The 24,680-nt window shown below is 40.5% G+C and overlaps 1 protein-coding gene and 1 pseudogene across 2 annotated transcripts in view; one reads left to right on the plus strand and one right to left on the minus strand.

The window, feature by feature from the left end:
* Window positions 1-4,419, plus strand: part of BTNL9 (butyrophilin like 9) — a 50,940-nt gene extending 46,521 nt beyond the window's left edge. The window contains exon 11 of the mRNA XM_082723456.1: window positions 179-4,419. Coding sequence (XP_082579582.1) covers window positions 179-804 — 626 coding nt within the window. The 3' untranslated portion in view covers window positions 805-4,419. The remainder of the gene's footprint in view (window positions 1-178) is intronic.
* Window positions 4,420-22,010: 17,591 nt separating this feature from the next.
* On the minus strand, window positions 22,011-22,949 carry LOC309861996 (olfactory receptor 2M5-like; annotated as a pseudogene). The gene has a single exon. The product of its transcript is annotated as an olfactory receptor 2M5-like (transcript).
* Between the last annotated feature and the right edge of the window lie 1,731 nt (window positions 22,950-24,680).

The raw sequence follows: 24,680 nt of genomic DNA on the forward strand, positions 1-24,680 counted from the left end.
AAGAAATAGGATTCTTCCAATGGCTTTGAAGTGCTCAGAAGCACCTTGTGAGCTGCTTTGGTACACAGGGGTGGTTTCAGGGGTGGGGGTGACCAGCAGGAGCGCTAGAGGTTTACCTGTCAGGAAGGGGCAAGCAGGGCCCAGAACCGCTTGGTACTAATTCTGCGCCCCTGCACAGTGAACGTAACTCTTGATCCGGCCTCTGCGCACCGCAGCCTGGAAGTCTCCCAGGATGGCAAGAGCGTGTCCTCCTGCAGAGCAGAGCTCAACCCCGTGGTGGGGGACCCCCAGCGGTTCTCTGAGCAGACGTGTGTGCTGAGCTATCAGCGCTTCTCTGCTGGGCGGCACTACTGGGAAGTGCATGTCGGCAGGCGCAGCCGCTGGTTCCTGGGTGTGTGTCTGGCCTCCGTGCCGCGCACAGGGCAGGTGCACCTAAGCCCAGCCAACGGCTACTGGGTGCTGGGGCTGTGGAACCGCTGCGAGTACTTCATCCTGGACCCACATCGCATTGCGCTCACCCTGCGTGTGCCGCCGCGGCGTGTGGGCATCTTCCTGGATTGGGAGGCAGGAAAACTGTCCTTCTTCAACGTGTCAGATGGCTCCCACATATTCACCTTCACAGACACCTTCTCAGAGACGCTCTGTGCGTATTTCAGACCCAGATCTCACGACGGTAGTGAACACCCAGATCCCCTCACCATCTGCCCATTGCCTGTCAGAAGGACACGCATCCTTGAAGAGGATGAGCTTGATACCTGGTTACAGCCCTATGAGCCCTCGGATCCCACCCTGGGCCTGTGGTGAGGCACTCTCTTGCCTGCTCTGGCAAGGTTCTTTGGCAGCTTCCCGGATCCCTGGCTGGGATTTGCTCTCCCACTTCCTCTAGAGTGGAGGAAACATCACCAAAATGTCAGCAAAGGCTAAAGACGGCACAGAAGAGACAAAAAAAAAAAAAAAAAAAAAAAAAAAAAAAAAAAAGAAAGAAAAGAAAAAGAAAAAAAGAAATTTTGCCTATAGGTGTGTGCATATATATTATATGATTTTCTTTAATGAGTAGAGGGAATTCCAAAGCTCATTTGTGTGTATGGTAGTAGTAAGCAAAGGAGGAACAATAAGTTCATGTTGTTGGGAGCCACAGTGTGTACTGTGGGAGACCAGAAAGAAACTAGAATAGGGGAGAGATGGTGGGAAACCTTACCGGAGTGGATAAGAGGTATCAGTTAACCTGTGTTTTTAAATACTTTTTTTTTAATCTGTTTTTTTTTCTTTTTTTAAATTTAATTTTATTTTTTCAGTGTTCCAAGGTTCGTTGTTTATGCACCACACCCAGTGCTCCATGCAATATTTATACGTATTCTAGCTCCAAAATGTCTGGAAGCAATGACACCTCATAAGTAGGGAGTTCACTTAGGGCTTAGATCCCAGTTTTAAATGTCATTTCCCACTGAGATGAACTTGGAGAAATGGCTGATTACAGGGCTGGAGCAGAGAAGTTCCAGGGTTGGAACATCTTGTGTTCAGATGTGCTCTGAAACTAATGGGGCCACAGAAACCAGGTGAACTTTAAAATGAATCATGATAAGGATGAATAATGACAAGAATTGATTAACAAGGGATTGGGCAAATAAGAAAATTCCCTACGTCTGCCGAGAGGTTTTTCAGTCAGAAATGAAATACAGAACTACAGAAAGTGGAAAGAAGAAAATGAAAGAGTAACTCTGTGAACTCATGGTTTTTACAATGTATGGGTAGATGGAGCATATGCACACACCTGAAAAATAGGTAGATAGATTTATGTGTGCACATATAAGGTTCCTGGCTCTGTCAGTTTTAACAGCATAAGAACAATAACACTCCAGTACCAATGAACACAATTAGCATCCAAAACTGAGTTGTTTTTTTTTTTCAAAGATTTTATTTATTTATTTGAGAGACAGAGATCACAAGTAGGCAGAGAGGCAGGCAGAGAGAGAAAGAGAGGAAGCAGGCCTCCTGAGCAGAGAGCCGGATGAAATGCAGGGCTGCGATGTGGGGCTCGATCACAGGACCCTGAGATCATGACCTGAGCGGAAGGCAGAGGCTTTAACCCCCTGAGCCACCCAGGCACCCTCAGAACTGAGTTTTTATCACTATTTTCCACTAAAAGGAACCAAGTCTCCTTTGAGAAGTGGTTGACTCCAGGACTGAGTCAGGAAAAATACAAGATAGGTGTGATATTATGATTAATGCAAAGTATATGGTCATCCACCTAGATTCTGGCACAGAACTCTAAAAACCCTTAAAATTTCCTAAGTGATAAGAGCTATCGGGATGTCTTTTGATATTCATAACAAGCCTTTCAATCACACCTCATTTATGTTAATGAAATGACTTCTGGAAAGCCCCCTAAAGGGAGCTGGTTTTCTGGGAAACCAAGTATGTGATTAAAAGGTTGAAGTTTAGCCCCTGTCCATCTACCCTTGAACTCAGAGAGTGAAGAGAGGCTGGAGATTAAGTTCAGTCACCAATTGCTGACCCACACCTATGTGGTCAATTAATCTTCTACAAAGCAGGAAAGAATATCAGGAAAGAGAGTGTCTTTAACACATGGCGTTGGAAAACTGGACTATTTTCTTAAACCACACACGAAAATGAACTCAAAATGGATGAAAAACCTAAATTTGAGACAGAAAGCCATCAAAATCCTAGAGGAGAACACACGCAGCACCTTCTTTGACATCGACCACAACAACTTCTTAGTAGACATGTTTCTGGAGGCAAGGGAAACAAAAGCAAAAATAAACTACTGGGATTTTATCCTGATAAGAACCTTATCAGAAGGAAATAATCAACAAAACTAAAAGGCAATCTACTGAATGGGAGAAGGTATTTGCAAATGACATATCTGATAAAAGATTAGTATCCAAAATCTATAAAGAACTTATAAAACTCAACACCCCCAAAACCAAATAATCCCATTAAAAAATGGTCAGAAGACACGAAGAGACATTTTTCCAAAGGGGACATACAGATGGCTAACAGACACATGAAAAAATGCTCCACATGAGTCATCATCCGTGAAATGCAAATCAAAACTACAGGGAGATACTACTTCACAACGGTCAGAATGGCTGAAATGAACAACACAGGAAAGAACAGGTGTTGGCAAGGATGCAGAGAAAGGGGAAACCTCTCACACTGTTGGTGGGAATGCAAACTGGTACACTACTCTGGAAAACAGTGTGGAGGTTCCTTAAAAACTTAAAAATAGAGCTACCCTATGACCCAGCATTCGCATTACTGAGTACTGAGCTGAAGAATACAAGAAGACTAAGTCAAAGGGATACACGCACTGCCATGTTTATTGCAGCATTATTTACGATAGCCAAGATATGGAAGCCGCTGATGAATGGATAAAGAAGAGGTGGTATATATGTAAAATGGAATATTACTCAGCCATAAAAGATGAACTCTTGCCATTTGCAATGACATGGATGGAGCTAGAGAGTATAATGCTAAGGGAATTATTTCAGACTTATGTCAGTCAGAGAAAGACAAACATCATACGATTTCACTCATATGAGGAATTTAAGAAACGAAGCAAGTGAGCAAAGGGGAAAAAAAGACAAACTAAAAAACACTCTTAAAAGCTTTGCACAGTGGCAGTATCGTAGCCAATGAGGTTTATCTGAGGCGCGATTATTGCTAATTGAAAAACACTCTTAATTCTAGAGAATAAACTGGTGGTTACCAGAGGGGGGTGTGATGGGGGAATGAGTTAAACAGGTGATGGGGATGAAGAAGGTCACTTGCTGTGATGAGCACCGACTACTGTTGTATGGAAGTATTGAATCACTATATTGTATGCGTAAAACTAATATTACCCTCTATTTTAACTAACTAGACTTTAAATAAAAACTTTAAAAAAATTTTTTAAATAACACAACAAAAACTTTAAAAAATGCTAAGTGAAATAGGTCAGTCAGAGAAAGACAAATATCATATGATTTCACTTGCATGTGGAATTTAAGAAACAAATGAGCAAAGGGGGAATAAAGAGAGACAAACCAAATGAGACACCTTAATTATAGAGAACAAATTGATGGTTATCAGAGGGGAGAGGATTGATGGGATGGGCGAAAAGGTGATGGGGACTAAGGAGAGCACTTGTGATGAGTACCTGGTGATGTATGAATTGTTCAATCACTGTATTGTACACCTGAAAGTAATACAACATTATATTAACAAGCAGAATTAAAGTAAAAACTTTTTAAAAATTATAGTCTTGCTAACATACCATGTATGATATTCAGAAAAAGTTAGTTTTCTGTAATCATTTGCATTAGTGTGATAATATTTTGAGGTCCTACTCACAAATATTATATGGTAACATTAAAAATATATTCCTTGACTGTATACAATGATTATCTGTTCCTTTTATTGTTTTTTTACATTAAATGAGAAAGACATACAGCTGATACAAAAGGCAAATTAAAGTATTTTTAAATAACTGATCCTCTACCAGTGCATTTTAAATAATGGGGAAGTCCAGGGATCCTAGACATTCAGCTAGATGTTTTGTGAATCATAGAGGCCACGATGGAGGGCACCCAAGAGGCCAGAATATTCAGAGTAGAAACCCAAGCCTCCTTCCAGTCAAACCCCATGACTCTCTTGAAAATTTCTAAAAAATAGGACATGGTATGTTCAGTTCTCCCCACTGTTTACATTCTCCATGGATATGTTCCTCAAAACTGGGAGATGGTGACACAACAATTATGTGTGGATCCCAATTCATTGCACAAAATAAAACCGTGAAGTGAGGCTGCTTTGGCTTGAGGCAGACCAGGTCTGGCTAACTCACAGGGGTGGGCAGTGCTGAGAGAGACCTTAACTTCAACAGTGGGTGGGAGTCAAGTTATCCTTGGCTCCATGGGAATCTTCCATTCCCATGGATTGAACACTTCCATATGTCTTTTATGGGATTATAAATTGACACATTTTGGGGTCAGTTTTGCTGATTTATAAAGGTGAGCATCCTCTGGCCTGATAGTTCCAAATCCAGGAATCTAATCTATAGAAATATTCACACCAGCACCTGAAAATATAAGAGGATATTCATTGCAGCAGTGAAAGCGGGGATGGAGTACCACATACTTGCTATTAGGAGAACAGACAAAATACAGTCTATTTATACTATGGATACAGTGGCACCATAAATTTTTACAGGGAATGTGTGTGATTGCTTTTGTTACTAAAAAAGTGAGCCAGTGTTTTTTTTTTTTCCTTTTGCCTCATGCCAATGGAAAACAAAGAAGAAGATATCTTAAAAATATATAATTGAAAATCAAAACCATCTGATTGAATAATCTTAACACTACAAGGTAGTGACATGACATGTTTTCATGTCTTTCATAGTTTTTAAATCCCTGCCTTCAGTTGTCTCCCTAGAGTCCTTCTTTCTTGTTCTTCAATAACACAGTTCAAAATGTTCATACAACTTTAATTATTAAATGATCGCTCTAGTGTTCAAACTCTGGTCTCATATCAAGTTCTGGCATCTGGCAGGCTGTGTGCCTGCTCTAGGGAGGGAGGCTGTTCTTCCCCTAGACACCCCTACTTTCTCCCTCTGACAGACTTGCTGTTCTCTCAATACTGAAGCAAGGAGAGATGAAGGAAACAGTGCAGCCACAAGCTCCCCAGCGTCCTCTTCATTCCTCAGTTCCCCAAGCTTGAGCTAATCCCCTAACCTCTGTTCCATTTGTTCATGCCAAAACACTCCAATGTTTCTGTGATGTTGGGTCCCCTCACTTGGCAGACTACATGCTTGGGAAGGATGGTGCAGCAAAGTATCTCAATTTAGATAGCTTTCCAGATATTCTTTTAACAGAGGAAACTCATGCCTTTTGTGTGTGCTGTGTTAAGTGGAACTTAGGCAGCTTATCTACAAGAACCACACCCTTTAGTTTCTCTTTCTCTGGGAAGATCAACATCATATCAAATAAGATGCCAAACATTTTGGGTGGCATCCCTCTAAACTATATATAGTTATTTTAGGGTTGACTTAGGAGAGTGGCAAGTCCCCCCCCCCTCCTCTCTATGGAGGACAGGGACTTGATTCTCACCACTCCACTCCCAAGGCCTTGGTGACCCAGTGACCTCACCCAATGTCTTTCCCATCCTCTGCTGCCGAAAACAAATGAGCTTCTCTTTTACCCACCTACTTATTTCACACTTTTTTGTTTACTGTTTATGATCAATACAAATCAATTCTATAAGAAATTATGAAGAATCAAAGCATAATTTTGAAAATTTAAAATAGATATTCAACACAAAAAAGACAAGTATAAAAGCAGACTCCTTCATGCACACATGAGATCCAGTAGGTGTTGTTTCAAAGGACAGCAATGCTTGCTTTTCCTCTTAAGGACTGAAGCCACATCAGAAGTAGAAAGCTTCAGCTTATGAGTATATGTTCACACACAAGTCAAAATTTGTTTTTTAAAATGCTTTTTACATCAAAACTGTGGTAAAAGATAAATTTTACAGAATTAAGCCTCCTTTCAGAGAAGCTAGTTTCTAACATCTAAAACTGACTGATAACAGAAAGTATTCCAAATAGAGTCATCTGTTTAAAAAAGTTTTTTTTTTTAAAATTGTTTAAAGGGATTATTGGAAACTTGCTAATGTTGGTATTCTTCCAGCCTTACTCCAGCATGAGCATCTTTGGTTTGTCATCCACAACACTGGGCCTGGCCTTCATTCCACTTGCTTCCTTCTTCTACTGATTCCTCCATCCTGGCTCCAGGCAATATTGTGGCTGGTTACTTTGCCTGTTTCTAAAGTTCTGCCCTGGAACTTGTTCCCCCAGGGGCCAAGGCTCAGAACCCCACACCACACATACACACTGATGAGACTTGGAAGGCTCTTCCTCCAACCAGCAGACCTTTGTGTACTGACGGACACAGTTGGCATCAGGCTAAGGACCTCTCATTGTATTCCTCTTTTCTAGCAATAATTTGGAGACCAAGGTCCAAAACCATGTCACTGCTGGGCTTTGTGTATCTGTCACTGCTACCTGGCTCGCTGGAATGCTCTCCAAGCCTCTCCTGAAAGGTGACCTTGAAGAGTTGGTCAACAAGAGACTCAGGTGAGCACTAAGCCTGAGAAAAAAAAAGTGAGTGAGTTGGTTAGCATGGGGGCACTGGCCAGAGTCTTTTTTTTTGGCCTGAAGCTTGTTCTGGAAGGGTCCACATCACACAAATTGAGGCCCACCTGTCAGCTGCCTTCTACTAATCTCATAACCTCATTGTAGGGCCAGGTACTGACCATACTGATCACATTTTTTAAACTGTCAACTTATTAATGGACAAATTCCTCTTGATAGGCCAAAGAAGAAAGAAGAGGGATGACAGCATTTAACTAAGCAAGATCAGTGCAAAGACATGGGTCATTTAAGGTGAATTAAGTTCCTTTGCTGGCAACCATTGGAGGGACTACAGCCTAGCCTTCAGGTTTCTGCTCTGCAATATAAAGACCTTTGAAGCATCATTCCATCCTTACAACAAGAAAACAACTGAATAAACTGAAAAACAATAATTGTTCTTAGATCCATCAGAGAATTTAGGTCACAGGGCAAACTTTTGCCCTAAAAAATGGAGAGAGAGCAACCATACACCAGAGCATTCTGTCCTTCCCCCATTTCTCTATAATAAAAGCCAGCACTTATGGGAAACTACTTTATTTTACCTAGGGAAGGGCAACTAGCCAACTCCAGCCCCCTCTAACCTTCCTGTCACACCTAAGGTGGGGGAGCTGAGAAGTATTTGTGAAGGTCATATCTCAAGGGTACAAGCCTACAAAAGACTAAGAACTAATTATAGGACTATAGAATACTACCCCTTCATAATATCTTATCATCACAGCAACAAGACCTCTGCACAATTATAGTTGAAAAAACTGTAAAGGTCAGACTCTATTTAAGACTTTCCAGGGGAGACAAAATCAATGACACCAGAGAAAATTGATGTCTCAGAAAATTAGAAGTATAGCAAACACAGTATAAGTCCTAGCCAGATCAGCATGAACTATCACACTAAATCTTAGATAATCACAAAGGTTTGACAGATGACAAAGAGCCAGAGCAGGGCTGAATGATTAAGTTTATCTTGTACACAAGCCCACTCCATCAAGACCAGCTGTTTCCCTTAATACATGGAAACAAACACAGAGAGTCAAGTAAAATGGGGGAAGAGAGGAATATGTTCCAAATGATGGAACAAGGTAAAATGTCAGAAAGAACTTCAGGAAACGAAGGTAAGTAGTTTATCTGACAAATAATGAAAAGCAATAGTAATAAAGATGTTCAGAAAACTTCAGAGAAGAATGGAAGAACACAGTGAGAACTTAAAGATATAGAATGTATAATAAATATGACACTGAAGAATACAATAACTAAACTTAAAAATATATGAGAATGTTTTCACAACAGACTAGATAAGCAGAAGAAATGACTAGTGATCTAGAAGACAGGGAAGATATAAAAGGTCAGTAGAATTCAACCAAACAGAGCAGCAAAGGAAAAAAAATAATTTTAAAAGTGAAGAGACAACATCAAGTGGGATAACATTCACATTATAGGGATTCCAAAAGAATAAAAGATGGATAAAGTGGCAGAAAAATAATCTGAAGAAATAATGGCTAAAAACGCCCCTCACATGGGGAGGAAAACTGACATGCGGGTCCAAGAATCTTAGTGAGTTCAAATAAGATGAGCTGAAAAAGATCCACAGCAAGACACATTATATTTAAAATATCAAAATTTACAGAGAAAGAGAAAATCTTAAAAACAGCAACAGAAAAACAACTTGTTATGTACAAAAGAACCCTCATAAGATTATAAGCATGTTTTTCAGCAGAAACTTTGCAGGCCAGAAGACAGTGGCATGATATATTCAAAGTGGTCAGAAGAAAAAACTTCAAACAGGAGTACTCTACCAGGCAAGACCATCATTCAGAATTAAAGGAGAGACAGTTTTTCAGACAAGCAAAACTGATAGGACTTTATCACCACTAAACTAGCCTCACAAGAATGGTTAAAAGGATTTATTTAAGCTGGAAATAAAGATCATCAATTAGTAACAAGAAAACATATGAAATTGTAAGTCTCATAGGGAGAGGAAATATATAGTAAAGGTAATGGACTTATAAAGTTAGTATAGAGGTTAAAAATCAGAAGTAGTAAAAATTGCTACAACTGCATTAATCATCAATTAAGTGATACAAAAACAGATGTGCAAGTGATACCAAAAACATAAAAATGGGGGGAGAAAAAAATATTGTTTTAGAATGCATCTAAACTTAATTTGCTATCAATTTAAAAGAGACTATGTATGTATACACACACTAGTATATGTTAGCCTTATGTTATCCATAAAGCAAACACCTATAGTAGTACACAAAAGATAAAGGAATCTAGGCATGACACTAAAGAAAATCACCAACCACAAAGAAAGAGTAAGAAGAAAGGAACAGAGAAGAATTACAAAACAACCAGAAAGCAATTAACAAAATGGCAATAAGTACCTATGTATAAATTATTACTTTCAATGCAAATGAACTAAATTCTCCAATCAAAACATATAGGATCAATGAATGGATTAAAAAAAGATCTATCCACACATTTATCCCAACATTTATAGCAGCAGAGCCCATCAATGGATGAATGGATAAAGAAGACGTGGTATGGAACATTACTCAGATGTACAATGGAATATTACTCAGCCATCAAAAAGAATGAAATATTGCCATTTGCAATGACATAGATGAAATTAGTGTATTATGCTAAATGAAATAAGACAGAGAAAGAAATACACTATATGATTTCACTTATACACAGAATTTAAGAAAAACAGATGAACATGGGGAAAGGGAGGAAAAATAAGGTAAAAACAGAGAGACAAACCACAAGAGACTTTTAAAAAAAGATTTATTATTTATTTTAGAGAGAGAGGAGGAGGAGGAGAGAGAGCACATGTCAGGAGAGTGGAGGAGCAGAGGGCGAGGGAGAGAGAAACCATGATGAGCATGGAACCTTATATGGGGCTCGATTTCAGGATGCTGAGATCACGACCTGAGCAAAAACCAAGAATTATATGCTTAACTGACTATGCCACACAGGTGCCCCACCAGATGAAGTGGGTGGGGGATGGGGTAATTGGGTGATGGGTATTAAGGAAGGCACTTGTGATGCACCCTGGGTACTATATGTAACTAATGAATCACTAAATCTTACACCTGAAACTAATGTTACACTGTATGTTAACTAACTAGAATTTAATAAAACTTGAAAAAAATGGCAAGGGACATTTTTCCAAAGAAGTTATACAGATGGCCAAGACACATGAAAACATGCTCAGTATCACTAATAATTAAGGAAATACAAATTAAAACCACAATCAGCTATCAACTTACACCTGTCAGAATGGCCAGAATGAAAAAGACAAGAAATAACAAGCGTTGGTGAGGATGTGAAGAAAAAGGAATCCTTGTGCACAGTTGATGGGAATGCAATCTTGTGTAGCCACTGTGATAAACAGATCAAAATTACCCTATGATCCAATAATTCCACTACTTGTTATTATCCCAAAGAAAACAAAAACACTAGTTAAATCAGATATTTGCACCCCTGTGTTTATTGCAGAATTATTTACTATGGCCAAGATATGGAAGATACATATGGCTATTTATATGTTTATATAAAATATAAAAAAGAATTAAATCTTGCCATTTGCAACATCACTGAGAAATTTAGAGGATATAATGTGAAGCAAAGTAAGTCAGTGAATGAAATACCATATGTTTTCATTCATATGTGGAATTTAAGAAAAACAAAACAAAACAAAACAAACCAAAAAACCTCACTCTTAACTGTTTAACTATAGGAACAAATCAAGGGTTGCTAGGGGATAGGTTTGGGGAGAATGGGTAACTGGGTGATGGGCAATAAGTAAGGCACTTGAAGTAATGAGCACTGGGTGTTGTATATAATTGATGAATCACTGAATTTTATCCCTGACACTAGTAATACAGTATGTAAATTAAATTGAATTTAAATTTTAAGATTTACAAAACAGACTCTTAAATATAGAGAATAAACCATTGGTTTCCAGAAAGGAGTTGTGTGTGTGTGTGGCTGAGGGGTGAGAAAGGTGAAAGGGATTAAGAATATTACTGTGGGGACGCCTGGGTGGCTCAGTTGGTTAAGCAGCTGCCTTCGGCTCAGGTCATGATCCCAGCGTCCTGGGATCGAGTCCCACATCGGGCTCCTTGCTCGGCAGGGAGCCTGCTTCTCCCTCTGCCTCTGCCTTCCACTCTGTCTGCCTGTGCTCGCTCTCACTCTCTCTCTCTCTGACAAATAAATAAATAAAATCTTTTAAAAAAAAAAAAAGAATATTACTGTGGATGGGACTGGAAGAGATGATGCTGAGTGAAATAAGTCAAGCAGAGAGAGTCAATTATCATATGGTTTCACTTATTTGTGGAGCATAACAAATACCATGTAGGACAAGGGGAGTTAGAGAGGAGAAGGGAGTTGAGGGAAATTGGAAGGGGAGGTGAACCATGAGAGACTATGGACTCTGAAAAACAATCTGAGGGTTTTGAAGGGGTGGGGGGGGGGTGGGAGGTTGAACCAGGTGGTGAGTATTGGAGAGGGCATGGATTGCATGGAGTACTGGGTGTGGTGCAAAAACAATGAATATTGTTACGCTGAAAATAAATTTTAAAAATATAATTTAAAAAATTTTTTTAAGATTTTATTTATTTATCAGAGAGAGAGAGGGAGAGAGAGTGAGCACAGGCAGACAGAATGGCAGGCAGAGGCAGAGGGAGAAGCAGGCTCCCTGCTGAGCAAGGAGCCCGATGTGGGACTCGATCCCAGGACGCTGGGATCATGACCTGAGCAGAAGGCAGCTGCTTAACCAACTGAGCCACCCAGGCGTCCCTAAAAAAATTTTTTTAAAAGAGTATTACTGTGATGAGTACTGAGTAATGTATAGAATTTCTAGATATTGTACACCTGAAACTAATATAACTATCTATGTTAATCACACTTGAATTAAAAAAAGAATACATACACGATAAGGACTCATATCCAAGTATACAAGAACTCTTAAGACTTGGCAATAAAAAAAGCTCAAAATAAAATGGGCAAAGATCTGAACAGGCACTTCACCAAAGATGTACAGATGGGAAATAAGCATATGAAAAAGATGTGGTTCATATAAACAACGGAATATTACTCAGCCATCAGAAAGAATGAATACTTATTTACATCGATGTGGGTGGAACAGGAGGGTATTGTGCTAAGTGAAATAAATCTATCAGAGAAAGATAATTATATGATTTCACTCATATGTGGGATATAAGAAATAGCACAGAGGATCATAGGGGAAGGGAAGGAAGCCTGGATGGGAAGAAATCAAAGAGGGAGATAAACCATGAGAGACCCTTGACTCTGGGAAACAAACCAATGGTTGCAGAAGGTGAGGTGAGTGGGTGATGGGCATTAAAAGAGGGGACATTATGTGATGAGCACTGGGTGTTATACATAACTAATGAAACTTTGAACACTACATCAAAAACTAATGATGTACTATATGTTGGCTAATTGAACATAATAATAAAAAATAAAGAGAATTGTCAAGATAAAATAAATTAATTTTTTAAAAAGAAAAAATGTGCTATATACCACATTCCATTTGAGAACTGCAAATTGAAACAGTGAAATATCACTACACACTTATTAGAATGTCTAAAATCCAAAACACTGATGAACACAAGTATTGACAAGGATATGGAACAACAGGACCCTTCATTCATTGCTGGTTGGAAATGCAAAATGATAGAGTCATCTTGAAAGACAGTTTGGCAATTTCATACACAGCCAAATATAATCCTATGACTATGGAACAGTCTTAATGTATGATCCAGCATTTACCTAAATGAGTTGAAAACTCACATCCTCATAAAAATCTGAATATCAAAAACTGTAAGCAACAAGATTTCCTTCCAAAGGTGAACACATAAACAGACTGGTACATTTATACAGTGGAAAATTATTTGCAACAATAAAAGAGGTGATCTATTAAGCCATAAAAGGTGGAAAAACCTTAGATGCATAATACTAAGTGAAAGAAACCAGTCTAAAAGGCTGTATGATTCCAACTATATGACATTCTGGAGGAAGCATAACAACTCAGTAAAAGGATCAAGTGCCAGGGTTTTGAAGGGAGACAGGGAGGGAAGAACAGGAAGATTTTTATGGCAGTGACACTATTCTGTACAATAAGGTAATGGTGGATACATGTTATTATTTATAGAGTAGAAATATATGCACCAAAACATAGAATAAACACCACCAAGAATGAACCTCAATGTAAACTATGGACTTTAGTTAATAACACAGTATTAGTATAAGTTTGTCAGTTGTAACAGATGTACCACACAAATACAAGATGCTAAACATAAGGGAAACTGTGATGGGTGGCAGAAGGGTTGGAGAGGAGTGGTATATAGGAGCACTCTATACTTTCTGCTCAATTTTCTGTAAAACTAAAGCTTCTCTAAAAAATAAACTCTAGGGGTACCTGGGGGGCTCAGTGGGTTAAAGCCTCTGCCTTCAGCTCAGGTCATGATCCCAGGGTCTTGGGATTGAGCCCCGCGTCGGACTCTCTGCTCAGCCTGTATCTCTGCCAGTTTGTGATCTCTGTCTGTCAAATAAATAAATAAAATCTTTCAAAATAAATAAAGAAATAAAATAAAGTCTATGAGGCACCTTGGTAGCTCAGTTGGTTAAGCATTAAATTCTTGATTTTGGCTCAGGTAATGACGTCAGGGTCATAAGACCAGGCTTGAATCATGATGTGGACAGTGAATATCATTCTCAATGCAGGAAAACTGAGTTTTCCCCCTAAGGTCAGGAACATGACAGGGATGCCCACTCTCACTATTACTGTTCAACATAGTACTAGAAACCCTAGCCTCAGCAATCAGAAAACAAAAAATAAATAAATAAAGGGCATTCAAATTGGCAAAGAAGTCCAACTCTTACTCTGCAAGATGACAGGATACTTTATGTGGAAAACCCCAAAGACTCCACCCCAAAATTACTAGAACTCATACAGGAATTCAGTGATGTGGCAGGATACAAAATCAATGCACAGAAATCAGTTGCATTTTGATACACTAACAGTGTGTGTGAAGAAAAAGAAATTAAGGAGTTGATTCCACTTAAAATTGCACCAAAAACCGGAGGAGTCAAGATGGCGGAGAAGTAGCAGGCTGAGACTACTTCAGCTAGCAGGAGATCAGCTAGATAGCTTATCTAAAGATTGCAAACACCTGCAAATCCATCAGCAGATCGAAGAGAAGAACAGCAATTCTGGAAACAGAAAAAAAAAACACTTTCTGAAAGGTAGGACTGGTGGAGAAGTGAATCCAAAGCGATGGGAAGATAGACCCCGGGGGGAGGGGCCAGCTCCCAGCAAGCGGCGGAGCAACGGAGCACAAAATCAGGACTTTTAAAAGTCGGTTCCACTGAGGGACATCGCTCCAGAGGCTAAACCGGGGCAAAGCCCACGCAGGGTCAGCGTGGCCTCAGGTCCCGCAGGGTCACAGAAGGATCAGGGCTGTCTGAATGTCGCAGAGCTTGCGGGTATTGGAACGGGAAAGCCGGATACAGAGACAGAGTCGACAGTAAGCTCGCAGCTCGGTGTTACCTTGAACCAGCCACAGGCTCCGTGAGCTTGGAGCGCGGCCGGAGGTCAGGCAGACGGGAGTAACTGGGCGCTGTTCTCTGAGGGCGCACTGAGGAGTGGGACCCTGGGCTCTCGGCTCCTCCGGGCTGGAGACCAGGAGGCCGCCATTTGTATTCCCATGCTCTGGAACTTTACAGAAAGTGCTCAGGGAACAAAAGCTCCTGAAAGCAAACCGGGGCGGATTACTCAGCCGGGCCCCTGGTAAGGGCGGTGCAATTCTGCCTGGGGCAAAGACACTTGATAATCACTACACCAGGCCCCTCCCCCAGAAGATCAACAAGAAATCAAGCAGAGACCAAGTTCACCTACCAAGGAGTGCGGTTTCAATACCAAGGAGAGCAGCAGAATTCCAGAGGAGGAAAAAGCAAAGCACGTAACTCTTGGCTTTCTCCCTGTGATTTATTTTAGTCTTGCAGTTAATTTAATCTTTTTCTTTTTCATTTTTTTTTTTTTCACCTTCTGGTAAAATTTTTTTTTAACTTTTACGCTTTTCTTTTTTAACGTTTTTAAACTAGTTTATCTAATATATATATTTTTTCTTTTTTATATTTTTCTTTATTCGTTTTCTTTTTTTAAATTCTTTTCTTGGGGCGCCTGGGTGGCTCAGTGGGTTAAGCCGCTGCCTTCGGCTCAGGTCATGATCTCAGGGTCCTGGGATCGAGCCCCACTTCAGGTTCTCCGCTCAGCAGGGAGCCTGCTTCCCCCTCTCTCTCTGCCTGCCTCTCTGCCTACTTGTGATCTGTCTATCGAATAAATAAAATCTTTAACAAAAAAAAAAAAATAAATAAATTCTTTTCTTTTCTTTTTCTTTTTTTTTTCTTTTTCTTTCTTCCTTTTTGAACCTCTTTTTTATCCCCTTTCTCCGCCTCATGATTGGGATCTCTTCTGATGTGGTTAAAGCATATTTTCCTGGGGTTGTTGGCACCCTTTTAGTATTTTACTTGCTCCTTCATATACTCTTATCTGGACAAAATGACAAGACGGAAAAATTCACCACAAAAAAAGAACAAGAGGCAGTACCGAAGGCTAGGGACCTAATCAATACAGACATTGGTAATGTGTCAGATCTAGAGTTCAGAATGACAATTCTCAAGGTTCTAGCCGGGCTCGAAAAAGGCATGGAAGATATTAGAGAAACCCTCTTGCGAGATATAAAAGCCCTTTCTGGAGAAATAAAAGAACTAAAATCTAACCAGGTTGAAATCAGAAAAGTTATTAATGAGGTGCAATAAAAAATGGAGGCTCTCACTGCTAGGATAAATGAGGCAGAAGAAAGAATTAGTGATATAGAAGACCAAATGACAGAGAATAAAGAAGCTGAGCAAAAGAGGAACAAACAGCTACTGGACCATGAGGGGAGAATTCCAGAGATAAGTGACACCATAAGACGAAACAACATTAGAATAATTGGTATTCCAGAAGAAGAAGAAAGAGAGAGGGGTGCAGAAGGTATACTGGAGAGAATTATTGGGGAGAATTTCCCCAATATGGCAGAGGGAACGAGCATCAAAATTCAGGAGGTTCAGAGAACGCCCCTCAAAATCAATAAGAATAGGCCCACACCCCGTCACCTAATAGGAAAATTTACAAGTCAGTGACAAAGAGAAAATCCTGAAAGCAGCCCGGGAAAAGAAGTCTGTAACATACAATGGTAAAAATATTAGATTGGCAGCTGACTTATCCACAGAGACCTGGCAGGCCAGAAAGAGCTGGCATGATATTTTCAGAGCACTAAACGAGAAAAACATGCAGCCCAGAATACTATATCCAGCTAGGCTATCATTGAAAATAGAAGGAGAGATTAAAAGCTTCCAGGACAAACAAAAACTGAAAGAATTTGCAAACACCAAACCAGCTCTACAGGAAATATTGAAAGGGGTCCTCTAAGCAAAGAGACAGCCTACAGGTGGTAGATCAGTAAGGAACAGAGACCATATACAGTAACAGTCACCTTACATGCAATACAATGGCACTAAATTCATATCTCTCAGTAGTTACCCTGAATGTTAATGAGCTAAATGCCCCAATCAAAAGACACAGGGTATCAGAATGGATAAAAAAACAAAACCCATCTATATGTTGCCTCCAAGAAACTCATTTTAAGTCCGAAGACACCTCCAGATTTAAAGTGAGGGGGTGGAAAAGAATTTACCATGCTAATGGACATCAGAAGAAAGCAGGAGTGGCAATCCTTATATCAGATCAATTAGATTTTAAGCCAAAGACTGTAATAGGAGATGAGGAAGGACACTATATCATACTCAAAGGGTCTGTCCAACAAGAAGATTTAACAATTTTAAATATCTATGCCCCCAACGTGGGAGCAGCCAACTATATAAACCAATTAATAACAAAATCAAAGAAACACATCAACAATAATACAATAATAGTAGGGGACTTTAACACTCCCCTCACTGAAATGGACAGATCATCCAAGCAAAAGATCAGCAAGGAAATAAAGGCCTTAAACGACCCACTGGACCTGATGGACATCATAGATATATTCAGAACATTTCATCCCAAAGCAACAGAATACACATTCTTCTCTAGTGCACATGGAACATTCTCAAGAATAGATCACATCCTCGGTCCTAAATCAGGACTCAACCGGTATCAAAAGATTGGGATCATTCCCTGAATATTTTCAGACCACAATGCTCTGAACCTAGAACTCAACCACAAAAGGAAGTTTGGAAAGAACCCAAATACATGGAGACTAAACAGCATCCTTCTAAAGAATGAATGGGTCAACCAGGAAATTAAAGAAGAATTGAAAAAAGTCATGGAAACAAATGATAATGAAAATACAACGGTTCAAAATCTGTGGGACACAACAAAGGCAGTCCTGAGAGGAAAATATAGAGCGGTACAAGCCTTTCTCAAGAAACAAGAAAGGTCTCAGGTACACAACCTAACCCTACACCTAAAGGAGCTGGAGAAAGAACAAGAAAGAAACCCTAAGCCCAGCAGAAGAAGAGAAATCATAAATTTCAGAGCAGAAATCAATGAAATAGAAACCAAAAAGACAATAGAACAAATCAGCGAAACTAGGAGCTGGTTCTTTGAAAGAGTTAATAAAATTGATAAACCCCTGGCCAGACTTATCAAAAAGAAAAGAGAAATGGCCCAAATAAATAAAATCATGAACAAAAGAGGAGAGATCACAACAGACACCAAAGAAATACAAACTATTATAAGAACATACCATGAGCAACTCTACGCCAATAAATTTGACAATCTGGAAGAAATGGATGCATTCCTGGAAACATATAAACTACCACAACTGAACCAGGAAGAAATAGAAAGCCTGAACAGACCCATAACCAGTAAGGAGATTGAAACAGTCATTAAAAATCTCCAAACAAACAAAAGCCCAGGGCCAGACGGCTTCCCAGGGGAATTCTACCAAACATTTAAAGAAGAACTTATTCCTATTCTCCTGAAACTGTTCCAGAAATTAGAAATGGAAGGAAAACTTCCAAACTCATTTTATGAAGCCAGCATAACCTTGATCCCAAAACCAGACAAGGATCCCATCAAAAAAGAGAGCTATAGACCTATATCCTTGATGAACACAGATGCGAAAATTCTCACCAAAATACTAGCCAATAGGATTCAACAGTACATTAAAAGGATTATTCACCACGACTAAGTGGGACTTATTCCAGGGCTGCAAGGTTGGTTCACCATCCGCCAATCAGTCAATGTGATACAACACATCAATAAAAGAAAGAACAAGAACCATAGGATAATCTCAATAGATGCTGAAAAAGCATTTGACAAAGTACAGCATCCCTTCCTGATCAAAACTGTTCAAAGTGTAGGGATAGAGGGCACATACCTCAATATCATCAAAGCCATCTATGAAAAACCCACCGCAAATATCATTCTCAATGGAGAAAAACTGAAAGCTTTTCCGCTAAGGTCAGGAACACGGCAGGGATGTCCATTATCACCACTGCTATTCAACATAGTACTAGAGGTCCTAGCCTCAGCAATCAGACAACAAAAGGAAATTAAAGGCATCCAAATCGGCAAAGAAGAAGTCAAATTATCACTCTTCGCAGATGATATGATACTATATGTGGAAAACCCATAAGACTCCACTCCAAAACTGCTAGAACTTATACAGGAATTCAGTAAAGTGTCAGGATATAAAATCAATGCACAGAAATCAGTTGCATTTCTCTACACCAACAACAAGACAGAAGAAAGAGAAATTAAGGAGTCCATCCCATTTACAATTGCACCCCAAACCATAAGATACCTAGGAATAAACCTAACCAAAGAGGCACAGAATCTATACTCAGAAAACAATAAAGTACTCATGAAAGAAATTGAGGAAGACACAAAGAAATGGAAAAATGTTCCATGCTCAGGGATTGGAAGAATAAATATTGTGAAAATGTCTATGCTACCTAAAGCAATCTACACATGTAATGCAATTCCTATCAAAGTACCATCCATCTTTTTCAAAGAAATGGAACAAATAATTCTAAAATTTATATGGAACCAGAAAAGACCTCGAATAGCCAAAGGGATATTGAAAAAGAAAGCCAACGTTGGTGGCATCACAATTCCGGACTTCAAGCTCTATTACAAAGCTGTCATCATCCAGACAGCATGGTACTGGCACAAAAACAGACACATAGATCAATGGAACAGAATAGCGAGCCCAGAAATAGACCCTCAACTCTACAGTCAACTAATCTTCGACAAAGCAGGAAAGAATGTCCAATGGAAAAAAGACAGCCTCTTCAATAAATGGTGCTGGGAAAATTGGACAGCCACATGCAAAAAATGAAATTGGACCGTTTCCTTACACCACACACCAAAATAGACTCAAAATGGATGAAGAACCTCAATGTGTGAAAGGAATTTATTAAAATCCTTGAGGAGTACACATGCAGCAACTTCTTCGACCTCAGCCACAGCAACATCTTCCTAGGAACATCACCAAAGGCAAGGGAAGCAAGGGCAAAAATAAACTATTGGGATTTCATCAAGATCAAAAGCTTTTGCACAGCAAAGGAAACAGTTAACAAAATCAAAAGACAACTGACAGAATGGGAGAAGATATTTGCAAACGACCTATCAGATAAAGGACTAGTGTCCAAAATCTATAAAGAACTTAGCAAACTCAACACCCAAAGAACAAATAATCCAATCAAGAAATGGGCAGAGGACATGAACAGACATTTCTGCAAAGAAGACATCCAGATGGCCAACAGACACATGAAAAAGTGCTCCATATCACTCGGCATCAGGGAAATACAAATCAAAACCACCATGACATATCACCTCACACCAGTCAGAATGGCTAAAATCAACAAGTCAGGAAATGACAGATGTTGGTGAGGATGCGGAGAAAGGGGAACCCTCCTACACTGTTGGTGGGAATGCAAGCTGGTGCAGCCGCTCTGGAAAACAGCATGGAGGTTCCTCAAAATGTTGAAAATAGAACTGCCCTATGACCCAGCAATTGCACTACTGGGTATTTACCCTAAAGTTGCACGTCATTTTTACGAAAAGGATTAATTACTGAAGCATAGGTGCATTTTATTTTTTTAAGATTTTACTTATATAATTTTGCAAGAGAGAAAGGGAGAAAGAGAGAAAGAGGAGAGCAGCAACAGGGAGTAGGCAGAGGAAGAAGCAGACTCTTCAGAACAGGGAGCCCAATATAGGACTCCATCCCAAGATCCTGGAATATGGACCTGAGTAGAAGGCAGACAGTTAACCAACTAAACCACCCAGGTGTCCACATGTGCATTTTAATAAAAGAAGCTAACAAAGTGCTCAGAGCACAAACAAGGTAAATGTAATTTCTCATTTATCCCTCATAAAACCTTGTGGACTAACAATATATTCAACCCCAGTAAGGCAGAAAATTCTGTGGGCTTCATCTTCAAATTACATCAGAAACCTGTCAACTTCTGCCACCTCCTATTTCTACCCTGGTCCAAGTGCCATCATTTCTCACCTGTTTCATGATAGGAGCATCTCTATGGATCTTACACAATGGTCACAGTGGTTCTATGAAGCCAATGGTGGATCATATCTCCCTCTGTTCAAAGTCTGATCATCTTACAATGACCTACCATGCCCCAGGCAATGTGGGCCCCATTCCCTCTGGTCAATTCTCCTTAGTTTTATCCCTGCCCCTCTCTGCTCAAGAATACTGTCCCCTCTGCCTGGAACACTTTATATCTGTGGCCAGATGCTCCCAGGCCTGGACCATGCCCTCCTCTTCACCATTCTAAGTGTACCCCCACATAGTGCCTGACATCCCCATGGACTCTCAGGAAGTCCATGCAGGTCTCTTGAGAGCAGTGTGAATGAGTGATGAAGGGGAGATGTTTGGTCCAGTGTGTTGAAGAAGATCTTTGCAGAAGACATGGATCAAGAGATTATTTCCCAAATCCCTCCAGTGCCCCTGTGATGGAAACAATAGAAATCAGTTCCTACCAGAGTCTTCTCACACCTCACTCCTGTTCCACCTTGAGTCTCAATGATCAAAAATCAGTCTGACCCCAAATTCCCTCTTTGCAGGGAGTGACATATTTGTATCCTCTGTACTTTCTGCAGTGTGCTGCAGTCAGCATAAGTGATAGACTATAAAATGTTCTAGCCATATTTCTTTGAGGTTTTTACACTTTAATACCTGTATGTAAAGCACAATTGCAAGAAGACACAAAAATCTTTATGCTGTTTAATAATATAAGGTACACAGAAATGGAATTTTTATTCTATAGTAGTACTAGTAGCTATGATGGTACAGGTAATAAAGGGAAGTCCAGAGAGAGAGAAATAGCCTTACCCTAGGTAGCATAGCCCCTCCATGCCAGACCCTAACATCATGTACCACATTCAGTGCACAAATGAGTTCTGGATTGGTTCCCCCTCCTCACTCACCTTCAACAGACAACTCAGAATAAAGACTTAGCCTGCCAATCTTAGGAAGAAGGTAACTAATACATCTATGGGCTTTCATTCCATGAAAATTGTGGTGCTCAATATGGGGAAAGATTCACTGGGCAGCTGGCCATGTACCATCTGTTACCCTGACATCTTCCATTCAAATGGTTTTTGATTACTCAGCTCACAGCCTTGCCCCAACCAGCCAGAGAGGTCCAATGAGTATAGAGGAAGAAGAGAAGCCACAAGAGAGCTTGAGCTTGCAGAGGAAGAGGCAGACCAACACAGGAAGCCTCAGAAAGGCAGGCATGCATATACTCCCCATCTCTTCAGCACCTTCCTCAGGGCCCTTGTTACCTCCCTGTAAATGAGTGGGTTGAGCATTGGAGTGAGGATGGTGTAGAAGATGGAGGTGGCTCGGTCTCCCATTGGTGTACTACTGGAGGCCCTCTGCATGTAGCTAAACATGGCTCCTCCATAGTATAGGCCCACCACAGCCAGGTGGGAGGAGCAAGTGGTCAGAGCCTTCTGCTTCCCCTCTGTGGAGGGCATCCTAATGACAACTTTGAGGACCCGGGTATAGGAAGACACAATGACCACATGGTGCAACAGCACCATGGCCACACAGCAAGCATAGATGAGATCCTCAAAGAGTGATGTGTCAGCACAGGAGAGAAGCAGCAGGGCAGGGACCTCAAAGAAGAAGTGATCCACCTCCAGAGAGCCACAGTAGGGGAAACTAAAGACCACGCCCACATCAATCACACTGTCAGACACCCCAACCATCTAGGATGCCAGGTTCAGCAGAGAGCAAGCCTTCTAGTTCATGAGGACGGGATACCGCAGGGGATGGCAGACTGCCACATACTGGTCATAGGTCATGACTCCCAGGAGGAAGCATTCTGCTCCTGTTACCATGACCACTAGGAAGATCCGAGTGGCACAGGCACCCCAAGAGATGGACTTACGGCCTGACAGAAGGTTGGCTGCCATCTTGGGAACCACTGTGCTCATCACAAGCAGGTCCATGATGGAGAGCTGGCTGAGGAAAAAGTACATCGGGGTGTGCAGGTGACTGTTGGCCTGGATGAGCAGGAGGAAGAGGACGTTGCCAAGGAGTGCCACAGCAGAGGCCAGAACAACAAGGGAAAAAAGGAATAAATCATACGTTGAGTAGCCAAACAGACCCCAAAGGATGAGGTTGGAGAGGGAGGTGTGGTTCCAGAGCTCCATGCCCTAGACCCTAAGAACAAACAAAGGAACAAAGAAATGAAACTACTAACCTGGCATCTCCAAATACCCACTTCCTGTTTCTTCTAAAAGACAGAGCCCAGCCCTCTGACACGGACCCACCCTTTCCTCGTGCAGTGAAAAATCTTTTGCTTTTTTCAGCAGCCTTCAGAAAGTTATCAGCATTATTTGATCCTTACTTCTGTAAAACTTCAGGGAGCCAGAGAATGCAAGGGATAGAGAGATGGGACATAAGTCATAGGTGAATAGCTATAGAAGTAGGACAAAGATGTAAGGGGGGGCAAGTACTGAGGGACAAGAAGGAGAAAGGAGGAGAGAAAGGTGTGAGGACAAAATGCAAATTTAAAAAAAGAGAAGTGACTCTCCTCTAAAGAGCATTTGCTTTAGAAACCTTAGCATTGTAAGCTCCTTCTTGCTTCTAGGTGTTTAAACCTTTTAAAAACCAAGTAAGGTTTTTGCCAGTGCTCTGACCCAGGAATGTCTTTCTCAAAGACCTAGGATCCATCTCTTTGAAACGTGATCATCAGGGAATGTAGCACCCCTATCTCAGGCTCCATGGCAGAGGAGGACCCAAAGTTCAATAGACACCTTGCGGTAAGAGGCAAAACTACCTCTTGTCATAAACTGTGTGAAGGCTTTTTCTCCCTTTGGATAAAGCCAATTAACTAACACAGATTGCTTCCCCCATTACCTGTTGAATGAACAGAGTGTGACAATGGTACCATCAAGTCCTCTTATTTGAAGACCAGTGCTTGTTTATCTCAAAAGCATATATGTAATGGGTTGTCACTGTCTGAGTATGAAAGAATGAGACTCTTTCTGTTTTGCAGGCTCTCAGTATATTACCTGTGAAGCACCTCATCCTCTGGTTTAATACTTGTTCAAAAATAAAATTGTTGGGTGTCTGGGTGGCTCAGTCAGTTCAGCATCTGCCTTTGGCTCAGGTCATGATCCCAGGGTCCAGGGACCAAGCCCTGCATCAGGATGCCAGTTCAGCCAGGAGTCTGTTTCTCCCTCTACCTCTGCTCCTCTCCTCTACTTGTAGTTTCACTACCACTTGCTTTCAAATGAATAAATAAAATCTTTTTTAAAAAAAAATACAAGCTGTTCCCTCTCTCTATTCTGTCTTTGTGGAGAGGTTTTGTAGGTTGGGAGGAGATATTTATTTATTTATTTATATTCATTTATTCTTTTTTAAATTTAGTTTTTAATAAAGTTGCCCCAATGCAGGCACTGCAATAGAACTAAAAGTGGATGCTAAATGCATCATGAGAATCTCGTGATGCCTCTCAGGACGTATCTCAACCATTTACCACTCTGCTACTTGGACAGTAGAGAAGATACTGCAGCCTGCTTGTACATCAATTACCTTATATAGTCCCAAACCTAGGTGGGTGCTAAGCTGGATAGAACCACTGAATGTTCTAAGATACACTCACTGAATCTACAAAGGAAGGAAGAACCAGTCCTCACTCCACAAGTGGTGGGACTCCAGGGGATGCTTTGGGGAAGCTGTGGCTTCTGAATTGTGTAATGCCACAGGTAGAATTCAAAAATTTTTTCTTAATAGAAGTGGAAAAGACAATCAAAGAGAAACAAAGACTATTGAAATAGTTCATGATTTGGAGGATAATTATGAACAGAAGGAAGGGAGCAAAAATGACATTTCAGAGCTCCCACTGTCACAACTGGGTTAGTGATGCTTGGTTCTCT

This window comes from Mustela nivalis (assembly GCF_964662115.1).
Source record: "Mustela nivalis genome assembly, chromosome: 3".
Lineage (NCBI taxonomy): Eukaryota > Metazoa > Chordata > Mammalia > Carnivora > Mustelidae > Mustela > Mustela nivalis.